Source organism: Mus pahari, chromosome 13, assembly GCF_900095145.1.
Source record: "Mus pahari chromosome 13, PAHARI_EIJ_v1.1, whole genome shotgun sequence".
Lineage (NCBI taxonomy): Eukaryota > Metazoa > Chordata > Mammalia > Rodentia > Muridae > Mus > Mus pahari.
The window spans coordinates 85,070,448-85,085,189 of record NC_034602.1 but is presented as its reverse complement, the minus strand read 5'-3'; the positions used below and the strand labels follow the sequence as shown (position 1 = coordinate 85,085,189).

Here is a 14,742-nt window from a genome sequence, read left to right as displayed (position 1 = left end):
ATGCTCATTCACAACCCCTTAAAATGATAAGCTTGTTGTCTTTAGGACAAGACCCATGGCAGTGCAGAACTAAGAGACCAGAGAAGGGACACTCAGTTGCTTGGGGAATGATCCTGTCACCATCCCTAGGAGTGATTCCTACAATAATTTACTCTACACAAAGTTCCCTCAAAGATCAATCTGCATTGACTAGGCTGAAAAAAAAAAAACTAATCAGGAGTTAAGGTATAGGAGATATGTAGGTGCCCATGGTTAGTAAAACTTAACTATCAATTATAGAAAATAGGCAAAAAACAAAACAAAACAAAAAAAAAAAAAAAAAACTCAAGTCTAGTGCATTAAAGTTTCCAACTGTAATGTCATCAAATATAGCTATGAAAAATGCTAAGACACCAAGTCCCCTAGGGTAAGTTCATGCAAATCATTATTTAAAACAACTCTATAAGGATCCATGCACAAATTAAAAGTCCATACTTACTGGAACATGCTTAATTTCACTCGCATTTGAAGACATCTACAAAGAAAAAGGAAAGTATTTATGATACCACTAAAAACACCATTAAGCTGATCTGTTTATTTTTCCATTAGGAGATATCCATTCCCACTAAGCAGCATGCATTTTTATTAACTTCTTATGAATAAAAATAAAATCTGTCTGCATTAAACACTAGGAAGTCATACCATTCGAGGATGAAGACATTTTGGACTTTTTATTCTTGCTTTGTTCTCAGGCATGTGGGTTCAATTCCCCCTCAACATAGAGGGGTTCAAGGACAAGGAATCTAAACTTTTAAATGAAACTCTTGAATATCAGGCTGCTATGGAGATCCGTACTAACACTTGATTTTCTTTAGTTCCATTCAGTTTAACTTTCAAAAAAAGAGATGGATGAACTAATATTATGAAATGGATCCAAACTCAACATTTCTAGGGACACATTAATTTTTCTAAATTCTTAAGACAATGAAGATGACTAAAATATCATTGTGAGAGACAAGTGATAACAACGTTCTAAAATTATCAATGTTTTTAACTACAGATATGCCACTGGCTTTCCTAAGAGTTTTGCATCTGTCATCTTAATAACCCAGGAGGAAAGTACCATTTTTCATCTGCACTAAATAAGAAGGGACCTTGCTCAAGATCACACTATGCAGCACAGGAGGGATTCAAACTTATAGCCTGCTTTGTTGACTTATATCACTCTCTTAGAATGTGTTGACAGATGTGATTGAGCCCTGTTAGTTTAGATTGAGACCAGTCACAGCACTGGCTCTCAATTGTTACAACCCTATTCTGATTGGTCAGTGAAATCACTGTATTTATGATCAATGAACATAGGTTAAAGAACACGATAAATCTGTCAACATCCCAAAATCCTATGAGAAATATGGGCTTTAAAACTAGGGCAGTGCTGGAGGGACAGTTCAGTTGGTAAAGTGTTTCCCACATAAGCACAAGCCCTTGAGTTAGATCCCCAGTAGCCACATTAAAAAGCAGGGTATAGCATGTGTTTGTAATCCTCGCACTCTGTAGACAGACACAAGCAGATTCCTCGAGCTCACTGGCCAGCGAGCATATTCAATTGGTGAACTCCAGACCAATGAGAAACCTTTTCTCAAAACAGAAAACGAAACAAAACAAAACAAAAACCACGGTAAGTGTCCTCTGAGGAGTGACATCCAAGGTTTACTCCTGGCCCCCAGATGCATGTGTGAGTGTAAGAGAAAGTTAAAGGGATAACGGTAATTACTTTCTTTGACACAAGGAGAAATAATACTTGAGAAAGTGGAGTTTGACCCCACATTCAATCCATCAAAGTTCCATCATTTCTTCTATTTATTAAGTGGGGGAGTGTGTTTGGTGTGTGTGTGTGTCTGTCTGTCTGTATGTATGTATGTATGTATGTATGTATATCTGCATCTTGTCTATCTGTTTCTCACACTATAAATGTCTTCCACCAAGAGCAGACTCTACTTGATGCTTTCAGTCTGCCTGTCCCCAGTGCATAGCACATTCTTGAAGCACATATAATAGTTTGCTGGAAAGAAAAGGAAAAAAAAAAAAAAAAAAAAAGAATGGGTCTAAAAACACTGGGAAGTAATAATAGATCCCTTTATCCGGTTAATTTTGATCTATTAATTTTAATAGTGTTTTGTTATTAACCTGATACTCACATTCTCTGCCTTCTGTTCATAAACACAATAACCATTCCTTGAAATGCATTCTGGACAGCATTTGTCTTCTAAGTGAACTAATTCTTCACCCTGTAGGGATAAGAAGTGCAGTGTACACATCAAATTAACATCTCCAGGTAGCAGTGCTAAATTGAGAAGCAGCTGGGTTCCTGACTGGAATGAGAAGCTCTACACACTCTCAGCTTCAGCCCATTGCTTATATGTGTGTGCCCCACCCCCACAGCCCTCCCCACCCACACCCATACCGACACCCGCCCTAGCTGGCTCCCTCTGGGATATCTTCTCATCCTTCTAGAATATTCTCCAAGTGCATTTCCTCCCATATTCTCATGACACGTGCATGTGCTCCGTTCTCTCCACCCCATAATTACCTACCTACCCGTGACCCGAAACAGCAGCCGTGGAAATGTCATAGTACAGCAAAGACAAGTGGCAGGCAAGGCTCACACTATCTCATATACGGACAGTCAGAACATGCAGCCATAGTGTCAACAACAGCATGCAACTCAAGCCAGCATTTGAATATCCAACCAGAGGGATCCTTTTATATACAGATGTAGAATCAGGCATAAATTTAATAGCAGAAAAGTAATTTTTGTTCATCATTCTGATACTTGCACTGTTAGCAAACGTACAGCTAACTTTTGTTTTAATTAATTATAAGAGGAAGAAGAGAAATGCCACATTTTGAAGACACATGTTTGCTTACAGAGTCTTCCCACTTTAATAATTTCAACTGAATTTTTATTTCAAAAATAATGAACGCTTGATGTTTTTAAAATATCTAAATAATTCTCTGTAGATAAGAAAGTTTAAATTCCACTGCAGCCCCCACATTCCAGAGAATATGCTACTAAATCACAAATTCTGCTTGCAATTTTCTTTATGTAAACAATAATATCTAATATTCGCTGGCTGCAGAGTGTTCTTCAAAGCTCTGCCTCCTTTCTAAGGATTCATTTAGTTTCCGGAAAATGATATATTTCTTTCAATATTTAATATTTAACTTGGGGGAATCTATATTGAATTTCAAAGTTTAGGAACCATGTTAAATAGAAACAGCACTGTAAAATTAAATACTCATATTAAATGATGATAGTTTATGTTTAAAACACTATATTAAAGAAAAATAGATTGTAAAAGGATTTGTTGTCTTTGGGTTGTACCATTAAGAGTGGATTTTAGGCTCTCTTCTAGAGTCTTCAAGATCTGCTAAACAGAATATATATTTCCTTTTAAATGAAGAAAAACATAAATTTCTAAAACAAACACAAAACTGTATGAATGGCTATAATGCTGTACAATTCCTAAAAGTTATTTCAAACAGAAGGGAGCTATATGGATTGATGTCCATCAAAATTCACACCAGTCAGAGGCCAACAGAGAGCAGTGGGTGCTATAGGGATCGGCGTATTTACATATAAATTGTTTTTGCAGAAACAACGAATCAGCTGTGGTGAAGGCATCATGAGGATCAGATTGAAATTTTGCTTTCAAAGCATATAAAAGGGTTTATATGTGTGTAATCTAAGTTGCTTAAAACAATATTTTGAAGCAAGACAGAGTGTGTACTTCTGTTAAAAAGAAAAGGCAGGGCAGAGAGCTGCTAGAGAGCTCCCGCAGCCCATAGAGAGAAGGTGGCTGTTCTGAGCCTTCACACAGGGCAGTGAATAACAAAAAGCCCTGTTCCTATGGCGCAAGGATCCAGCCTGCGTGAGGTAGGAAGGTCTAAACAGCTTTACTATTTATAGAAGCCTGGCTGTCCCCAAACACGCCAGCTTACTGCTGTGAGGAACATGCCAACTAACATCTGACTTCGGCTTTGAATAGAACTAAATCGTGAAACAAACTCATTCATTTCACGTTTAAGTGTGTCCTCAATATCAAACGTGCTGCACCTTCTCTGCTGAATACCTAACCCCTAGGGAACAATGACTCTGGAAGTCAGTTTAATATGCAGTAGCACAGGATGGCCTCTTTTGAGGTCGTTTTCCTCTGAAGGCTCCCCAGTTATGCACGCCTTCCCTCTTCAGTACGCTGTGCTACAGGCCATTCCTCCCAGCGCAGTACATCTCTGGAGTAAAGAGTAGGCCCTTTTAAGGAGAAAGCAATAATGTGATATCTCCATCTGAATTTACATCCAAAGACATTATAACACCTGGAAATATGAAATCAATCATATTGTGCTAGTCTACCATTGGTCAATTTATGTTTCCGTGTCGAGGGATTTTTATTGAATACATCAAAGACAAGGATCACGCCATTTTCTCCTTCAAAAATTCAAAAACAAAAACAAAAACTGTGCATTGACTCAAGGCTATCCAGAACACTGGTGCTGACTCAGAAATAAGTAGCAATAGAGAGCACGCATGATTCTGTCATCTATAGAAACAGTTCTCTATAGCCTTGTGTAGATGTGTGACACTAATACCTAATACACCCCTGGTCTCCAAGATTAGAAGTAGCCAAATAGAAGGCCTCCAAATAGCCTTGAGGGACTCAGAAAGCAGGGTGGAACTAACTGGAAGCCCCAGCAGTGCACTGCAGCTGCCTCACAGTTATTTCCCTCAGCAGGTCTGAGGGCATCTAACTCAGATTTCCATAATCCTTGGTGCTCCTGCAGACCTCCATGAAGAATCATTTCTGCTTGTGTATCTGGCTCCCCACAAAGCCCAGGGACTCTCAAGGTCATGGTACGCCTTCTTCATTGTTTGGTCACCAGCAATACAAGCATCGCAGAAATTAAGAAGCTATTAGGATAACCGGACTTTAACAAGCTAATTAACCAAAGCTAATTTCAGAATTATGGTATCTAAAAAGAGGCCAAAGAGTATTTTTTTTTCCTCTTTAAGATTCTATTTTGGGCTGGAGAGATGGCTCAGCGGATAAGAGCACTGACTGCTCTGCCAGAGGTCCTGAGTTCAATTCCCAGCAATCGCATGGTTGCTCACAACCATGTGTAATGGGATCGGATGCCCTCTTCTGGTGTGTGTCTGAAGACAGCTACAAAGTACTCATATCAATAAAAAATAAATAAATCTTTTTTTAAAAAAAGATTCTATTTTGGTTAAAATTTCACTACTGGCAGTAATTCCAGCTTAGAATCTACTAACTTACACAAAATTGGGGGTATGAGGAGACACTCTAGAAAAAAAATTAAACATCTGGGAGAACAGACCATGGGCTTCAGAACCTCGATCCTTAGAGGCAAAGGTGGGGAACACTATAGGCTGACAGAGCATCAGAAAACAGATTAGGGAGCACGGCACTCTCAACTCCAGCAGCATTTCCTCATTGTGCTCAAGGACACACAGAGAGCCCAGCTAATACCACACATCAAGTGGGCCAGCAGACACACAGAGGGATGCTACCCGAGGGGACAGTGGGTTATGCTACTTTTCTCCAGGGAGGCTGAGAGTAAGTAGGTGGTTGAGAACCACCTCTCACTGTTTTTCACAAACCTTGGCATATTCAATGAGTTAAACCTTGAAGTATAACCCAGCCCTGTCAGATACAGAGGCAAGGAAGCCCCGCCCCAGACAGCAAGAGAAGGAAAAGGCCCTCATGGACTTCCCTGTCATCTTCTTCCAAGCATTCTGACTCCCCTCACATAAAGGAAAAACAGAAATGAAAAGGCACGGGGGCGGTGAATAAATCGACGGGAAGGCAAGACCCTCTCTGCCTGAGTCTGCTTCAGCTCTGCCAAGACCTGGATGTGGGAGGCGAAGTGAAAATTATCAGTGCTGTGAATGACAGTCTTGTTTGAAAGCTTGCCCCTCTTTAGGCTCAGTGCTGGAAGTGGCAGAGAGAACCCAGAAAGAAAAAAGCCTCCACTGGCCCCTGTGCCTCAGATCTCTGTAGCGTCCCTGTATCCTCAAGTTCAAAACCCCGAGGGAAACTGGAGGGGCGGATGGGAGCGGCCAGAGGAGGAGAAAACTTTTAAAGCAATTTTTCTTTTTAAGTCATGAGTCAAAATTAAGTTCAAACGGGGGGAAAAAAAGTCATTTCCCTAAAATATACATGTGAAACCAGGCAGAGCCAGCTAGAAAATTCTGCGGATAGAGGAAGTTAACAGAGGCCAGCAGAGTTAATTGTCTATGAGGTTCCCTTGCTCTATCTTTAAAACATTATATTCATATATATATATATATATATATATATATATATATATATATATATATATATATATTCCTTCCCAGTCCACAGGAGGGCTCATGGGTATCTTTTCTACTAACTGCAGCCAAGGTGCTTACAGAAGAGCCAGGCCACAGGCACACCTGCAGACCACCGCTTTGAAGCCAGAGCAAACAGGGAAGTCCACTACAGATGAGGGCCAGCTGCACAGGCTAATGTCCTCCGTCATGTCCTTCCCTTTATGCTTCTGGCTGAGTTCTTCTAATCTGAACAGATGCAGTGATAGCTAAAGGCTCCGGGGAGTGTTCCAAGCTAGTCTGAACAGACAGTGACATTCACTTCCTATCCCAGCATCTCCGTGCTCAGAGACCCCTGGACATGTGAGCAGTCCTCCTGCTATTCTCTCTGCTGCCAGGAAGGAGGGAGCACCCACCATCTGCTGGGAGGAGCTGCCACGGGGCAAATGGAAATGCCTTCACGTCTTACCAGGGCACAGGCCACCTTGGCACACTCTCCTGTCCGGCAGGTCACTTGGCCCTGGTCACACACGCAGAACTCACAGGCCGAGCCCTTCCACATTTCATCCTGGTACCGCAGGACCCCACCGGATGAACAGCTCCTGGCAGGAGTCACACATTCCTCACAGCACTGCCCATGATGCCGGGCTCGGCTTTGACCCTGGAGAAACAGGGAATGGGAAGGGGAGGGCAGTCCAGTCAACAAGTGGCAGAGAGACACAGAACACTGGCCATATGTAATGCAACCCCTCCTGACCCAGGGGAGGCAGTTCTCCACCTCAGCTCTCCTGCTGGGAGGCAGGCCCTTTATATCTTTATACAACATTCCACATTTTCTAAAGCTTCTGATTCTATCAAAAAAGACGCGGTAGACTAAGAACTGCATTTCTTAAATGGTCCAGAATTGAGCTTAGAGGAGTGAGGCATATGCTTTCAAGTACCTTAGCACATCTCAGTGGAGGGCACGCCTGTTTGTGACACCTGACCTGTCCCTGGTCACACATACACAGGGTACAGGCATCTTCTTTCCACTGTTCACCATGCTGAGAGAGAAAGGGGGGAAAAAGGCGGGTGTCACATCAAATGCCACATGCATCAAACAAAAGCTCAGGCACGTACTTTCCCGTTACATTTCCTGTTATGTACTTCCCTGTGTTTTCATGCATTAGCCTTGAACACGTGTCTGAGAAGCAAAATTACTTATGTAAAAAGGGCCTCTAAAAGAAAAGATAATGAATTTTAAACTATATTTGCATTTGGATGGCATGGATGGAATCTGTCGAGGGTCACTGTATCAAGTGTTTAGATGACCTGCGAATGCTGAGGTGAACTGGAAGACCCCGTTGGTTGACCCCTTTTTGGAGTCCTTAGGACTTCTTTGCCAGGATCTTCCCTGTACCTAGGGTATAGGAGTTTTCCCAGGTTTACTCAACTGCTGGAGGTCAAAGAAATTACTCTCCAGCCACACCTTTCTTTCACCAGCCAGCAGCAATACATGTGTGAGCGTGGACTTTCTGGCAATGTAAAGTCATCCAAGGGACATCAGGGAGACATGGTTAACAAACGCCCATGGGAAGGTAACACCCAGACCTGAACACATCTCTCCTGCAGATCCCTCCTTACTGGACATCTTGTTTTCTCAAACAAATATTATCATTTGGGTTACTTTTACTGGGCCATTTCTGGTACTTGCAGCCAAACAGATTCATGTATTTTCATAGCCTATCTCTTGAAGGAAAAAGAAACCTAGTTCAAGCCTGTCTAATAAAAATATCAAATGAGACCACTGTGGCAAATGGGACATACACAGCACGGACTAAAGTGGTCCTCACTGGTGGAGAAATGGCGCAGTGACTTAGAGCACAGGTTGCTCTTGTGGAAAATCTGAGCTTGGGTCCTAGCATTCATATAGGAGATCACAACTACCTGTAACTCCAGTTCCAGGTATCCAATGCCCTTTAGGACCCCAAAAACATCTGGTGTGCACACAGTGCACACATACAGACACATAAAGGTTCACATACAGAAACATACAGGCACACACACCCACACACTAAAACAAATCTTAATTTGAAAGTTTTTTCACAACTAGTTATTTCATTCAGATTTTAAGAGATCCACATAGAATTAGTGAGACTCTGTTTCCAGATTCCCCACTGATTGCCACAATCCCAGTTCCTACTTAGCTTTTCTTAGAGTGGTGAATAAGAATGAAAATAATCTAAGTTTATTTTTGTATATGTTTATTGTTTCAGAATAATATGACTTTTGGCTATACCATACATATATATGATATATAGCTATATCATACATATATGTGATATGTAGCTATATATATCATATGTATCATATATATGATATTGTTATATCTCACATATATCATTATATCATATATAATATGTAGTTATATCATATATATTACATATGCACATATTATACACACAAAGATAGATAGATAGATAGATAGATAGATAGATAGATAGATAGATAGATAGATAGATAGATCAATCTTCGTGTGTATATGTATATATATCTTGAACACCCCTAGGACAGAGCATGTATTCATTCACTCAATTTGCTGAAGTCCTCTTCATTTTATACTATTATGGGTTAGGCATGGTTGTCTAGACTGTTTCAATAGTTATCACTGAGTTTGCAGTTTACTCTTCTTTCAGTCTCTCAGTGGCCTGAGCTGTCTACTCTGCCATTCCTGAGTTTCTTCCCAGTGTAACATAGGGGGATGCTGTCTCCGGATATCAGTGCATAAAACCCAAGGAAAGAGCCAGCCCCAGATTCTTGAAACTCAGCATAAACAGTCAGTGAACAATCATTGCCGCTCTCCTCATCAGTGTGCGTGTGAACAGTAAGTTTTCCCAAGGTTCATGAACTAGGGTTCTGCTTGCCAGCACATTCTTTAATATTTATAATCCCTTTCAGATTAATTTTTTTCATAAAGGCTTTTCATGTACTGAAGGGAAAAAAGCCATTTGTGTACTGAGTTACTAATCCTGGCAACGAGTCAGACATGAGGGTTGNGGGGGGGGGGGGTTGTTCTGCGGTTGGGAGGTATGAGATAGAAGTGTGAAGACTGTAAGTCAGGACAGCCACACCCACATGCAGCATGTGGTGGTTACCTCGTACACTTGGCCAGCTGTAGAGCAGGATCTCACTGAACACTGAGAGCAGCATTTTCCAGGGACTCGGACGACGATTTCATCCTTGACACCCAGAGAGGGACAATTCATCAAAAGAAGATATTAGTCCACATCAGTAGGGAAATCTAACTCACAGCCATCTCAGCCACATGCTACAAGCATGTAGAACAGCAAGTCCTGTCACTGAGCATTCAGTGTAAGCCAGGGCTCTGGTAAGTGGCAGTCTCCCCAAGGTTGGCGTGAGTCTTAGAAAGTGTGTGCATGTCCTGCCTTCTACTAAAAATACCAAAGACAAGTGACTATAGGAATAAAACAATATGTGTCATCACCAGGCCTATCCTGCATCCTGCTCATGACTCTCTGAGATAGACAGTCTTATTCTTGCCTTAAATGAGGACATTCACAATAGATAGGTTGTATAACTTGCCTAAGGTTATGTGATGTTAACTGACTGCTCATGTTAAATGATTGAAAAAAAAAAAACAAACTTCAGAGTACTAATCATAAAAGAATATGTGTACTTCTGGCTCCCATCTACACTTGAACCCAAAGGTACCCCCTTCCCTAGATCAGCTGTTTTACTATGTGTTTGTATCTTGATTTAAGCGATATGTTTCTATATGAGTCAGAGATGCCCTTAACACAAGCAAGAGCCAATCAACCTCTAGATATCTTGGAACAGGCACTGTAGAGAAATGTGTCAGAGATCCTACACCTGGAGAACCATCCTCAACTGCCTTTTCTCTTTGTCTTCATCTCTACCACTACAGCCAGTACCCAAGAAAAGTCAGGCACACATCTCTGTTGTCATAGCAACTGTATCCTCCTAGATGACAGAGTCAGCTTCTCCTTCATCCCACAGCCTTCTTCAATGTCTGGAGGAAGGATCAATTAGAAGGTAGAAAAGGATGAGAACAAACTAGGTTGCCTTGAGTAAGAAGTGGTAGTTACTACATAGAAGTCAGAACCTTCCAAAACAACCACCCCATTTTCTCCTATGAGAAGGAGAAACAGATTTTACTCTCATAGTTACTCTGTTTTTCCATCTGGAAGAATAAGAAAGCCAGCATACTTGAGATAGAAGGGTCAGGAGCCCTATGATGTCGGCCTTTCATGGACAGTGCCAGTAATACACTTCTAAAATCATTGCGCACAGTCACACATTGGCACTCACGATTCTGTATTACTCTCTGATAGGCTTGCTGCAAATGCCTAAACCACCGGAGCTAAAGCAGCAGCTGGTTTTTCGTTTGTTTGTTCTGTTTCGTTTTTGTGGTGACAATATCTTCTTATTTTATACATGAAGAATTATGACCATTGATGTCCAACAGAATATGTGAAGGCTGGATAGTTCTGACATAACTGATCATTTCTTGACTTAGGACCTCGTCATATCTTCAGGATTCCTCAAAGACTTCAGAATTCCTCAAAGAAATTTTGGTTGACAAATTGACGTAGAGGCATACATCACCGCACTATCCAGTAACTTCACTATAGTTAACAAAAAATGAACGAAACCATGGTCATTTCTGTCCTGAGTAGGCAGACTTGGTGTTAAGTTTTCTGTAAAGTCTGTGTGTGTGTGTGTGTGTGTGTGTGTGTGTGTGTGTGTGTGTGTGTNTGTGTGTGTGTGTGTGTGTGTGTGTGTGTGTGTCTGTGTGTGTGTCTGTATGTGTGTGTCTGTGTATCTGCGTGTGTCTGTGTGTGTCTGTGTGTGTGTCTGTGTGTGTGTGTGTCTGTGTATCTGTGTGTGTCTGTGTGTGTGTGTATAAGTATGTGCCCATATGTGTGGAGAATCACCACAAAGGCCAGAATTCACATCCCCTGGAGATACACAGGTGATGAGAAGAAAACTCAGGTGCTCTGCAAAAGCAAGAAGTGTTCTTAACCATGGCCCCACCTCCCCAGCCCAGTCTACCTTAACCAACATGGGACAACCATAACACTACAAAGTCTTTAACACTATACTTTCAGATGCCCCTTTCAAATGCGTGATCTTACTTGGCCCAGTACAGTATGGACTATGAACCATATGCATCTTACCACCTATCTTTAAAATAAAGTTTTATTGGATTATGGCCACACACCCATATACATACATATATATATATATATATATATATATATATATATATATATATTTATATATATACATACATATATATATATATGTATGTATATATATTACCTATCCTCTTTCTGCTATGATGGCAGAGCTCAATAGCCATTTTAACTGTACAGCACACAAAGCTGAAACTACTCAATCCTTCGCAGAAAGATGTGTGCCCTGGCTCTAATATAATAGCATCCATAATTGTAAAAATTCTGTACTAGAAAATATGGTGAATGAGATTACATTGGGGGAGGTAGAGTTACCAGGAAGGCTATATTGGATTATGGTTGCCCTTAAATAAAGACTCTTGTGATAATGAAGTTTACAGTGCATTGTGTTTGAGAGCTCTTGACATATCACCTATCTATCACAGTACATTGAAGAATATCAGAGTGATGCTGCCACAAATAAAGTTGAAATGACAGCCATCTTCCCGACATTGCCAGGAATTTACTGACTATAAGACACTGTGTGGCCACTTCTTGCTGTGTAAGTAGAAGCACAAATAAGAGCGATCATGTCCTCTCAAGCCCCAGACTGTCTGGATCAGAGCTTGGTCTTTATAAACTGCTATGTGAGGCGAGCAGGGTGGCAGCCCCAGAGTCTCAGTCTTTCATAACTTTCTTTCTACACCTAGCCAGAGCCCATAATAGCAACAGCACTGTATAATGGGAAGGGTTGTTAAGGGGAAGGTGATTAAGAAGCTGGGTGGCCAAATGTTAAAGCCACAGTCAGAGAAACGGAAAAGGCCCTTGGGACCCCAGGGCAAACCGGAGGTGATGGTTTTCCATTCTTGCATTGAGAATGTGAGTGGATCAGGCAGCGGAAATGGGAAAGATCTTATCTCAGCCCAGCACAGCCACATCAAGTGAAAGCAGATCAGAGCCCTGAGCACCGGGCCACACACCCATGAGGATGGAGTGGGGGGCAGGCCACAACTGTGGCAGCATCCAGTCAGTGAATAAAGAAAGATTTCTCTTGATCAAGGATGAAAAAAGGTGTGGGGGGCAAACACCGAAGAATAGATGATAGGAAAGGGAAATAACTCCTACTCACTCTGAAGCCAAAGCTGCTTACGGGGAGCTGAGCACTCTGTAAGGCAATCAAAAGAGAACCATGGAAATGTATTACGTTTTAAAGGACTCACCAGCATTCATAGAGAAAAAGATCCAAAGAACCAAACTACGATGCTTTCTCTTTCCTCTTTGTTTCTTTGCTTCCATTTGCTTTCCCTCGCACTGTGACCCTGGGCTTCCTGTATACTGAGAATGATCCCTAAGACTGTATGATGCATCTTACAGTAGGCCTGATGAAGAGTGGGTTGCAAGGGGTAGGGTAAGGAAGCAGAGAGTGTGGTCTAATGGTTATAAACAAGAGAGCAAATGAGGTCTCAGTCTCTCTGTTCTCTCATCTCTGCATCTTCAGTCCTGGAAACTGTAAACATCAACTTAAGAAGTTCTTCTCCTATGAGGTTGCAAACCCCTTCAACTCCGCATTCCCTTCTCTAACTCCTCTAGTAGGGACCCCTTGATCAGTCTAATGGTTGACTACTAACATCCACCTCTGTATTTGTAAGGCTCTGGCAGGACCTCTCAGGAGACAGCCATATCAGGCTCCTTTCAGCAAGCACTTCTTGGCATCCACAATAGTGTCTGGGTTTGGTAACTGTATATGGGATGAATCCCTAGGTGGGACAGTCTCTGGATGGCCTTTCCTTTAGTCTCTGCTCTATACTTTATCTCCATATTTGCTCCTGTGAGTATTACCAGACCCTCCCCAGAACTCCCAGGGACTAAGCCATCAATAAAGAAGTACACATGGCTCCAGCTGCATATGTAGCAGAGGACGACCTTGTCATGTATCAATGGAAGGAGAGGTCCTTGGTCCTATAAAGGCTCAATAGATGCCCTAGTGTAGGGGAATCGAGGGTGGGGAGGTGGGAGTGGGGAGGTGGGTGGAGGACTACCCTCATAGAAGCAGGGGGAGGGAGGATGTGTTAGGGTCTTTCCGAGAGTGAGGGAAACCAGGAAAGGGGATAACATTTGAAATGTAAATAAAGAAAATATCCACAAAAAAAAAGAAGTTCTCCTCCTAGTTGAAGAAAGAGACCAAGTACTAAATGAGAGAATGATGGTATAAAGTAGAGCAACCAAAGTCATAAATATGTCTAGAGAAAGAAAAATTGATTTACTAACACCAAACTGAAAAAACAAAACCAAAACCATCCAGAACACTGGGGTACACTGGGGTACACTGGGAAAGTGCTCTATATTGAAAGTGAACCATTAGCTACGTACATGTAAGGCTTCACTCAGGTTAACTACAGTCAGCCATCTTAGTTATTTCCACCAATCTGCCTTCCAGATGAACCTGGCACACACCCCAAGCCCCATTAGAGAGCACCATTCAATTCACCAAGCCTGTGTGCTGACCATTGCTATCTGAAACATTGCTAGGCTTCAAGAAAGGCTACACACATTCTGATAGGGCCCGCAGTCATTTAGGTTCACAAGCAAATGACTTCATCCTGTAGTCATTTGTAGGAATGTAGGAATACACCTGCCTTGCTCAAACCCAAGATACATTCTGTCTCTAAGTCCTCAGTGAACTCCACTTTGTGTGATCATGAATCTGTCTCTCCATTTTCCATTGCCCAGAGCCTTGTATCTCTGGCAGACAGCTCTCATACATGCAGAATGTGTTTTTACAAACAGTATCTCACCTAGAAATGTCCTGGAAGACGTTTGAATTATAAGGGTTTAAAACATTCTACAAGAATACATCATGGCAACACTAGCTGTAAATTACAGAATAGAAATGGGGCACCTTACAAGAAAACTAAAAAACCATACATACATCACCTTGGTCCTTGGGTAAGGGGAGAAGGGGTGTTGAAGTAAAAGATGCTTCCCTTAATACCCATTCTCAAACAAAGTCTCGAACATAAGACCAGAAGGTGGTTATGGGCACATTTAGGAAAAGGATTGTATGCCCTGCAACAAGGGTCAAAGCAGGAGAAAACTCAGACCTTAGGCTTCTCTGTGACACTTTAACCCCAAATTTAGTGGGAATGAGTCTACAGCCCACCAAGTTCTAGACTCCAAATTGTCTCTTACGTAGTAAAC

At 41.7% G+C, this 14,742-nt stretch overlaps 1 protein-coding gene across 3 annotated transcripts in view; it reads right to left on the bottom strand.

Annotated features, from left to right (window-relative positions):
• Fras1 (Fraser extracellular matrix complex subunit 1) overlaps positions 1-14,742 on the bottom strand; it is a 405,350-nt gene that overhangs the window by 219,993 nt on the left and 170,615 nt on the right. For all 3 annotated transcript variants that reach the window (XM_021210427.2, XM_029545004.1, XM_029545005.1), the window contains exons 7-11: positions 9,484-9,567; positions 7,291-7,392; positions 6,819-7,010; positions 2,178-2,267; positions 479-514 (exon numbers count right to left, since the gene is read on the bottom strand). In XM_021210427.2, the coding sequence (XP_021066086.1) occupies positions 479-514; positions 2,178-2,267; positions 6,819-7,010; positions 7,291-7,392; positions 9,484-9,567 (504 nt within the window). The remainder of the gene's footprint in view (positions 1-478; positions 515-2,177; positions 2,268-6,818; positions 7,011-7,290; positions 7,393-9,483; positions 9,568-14,742) is intronic.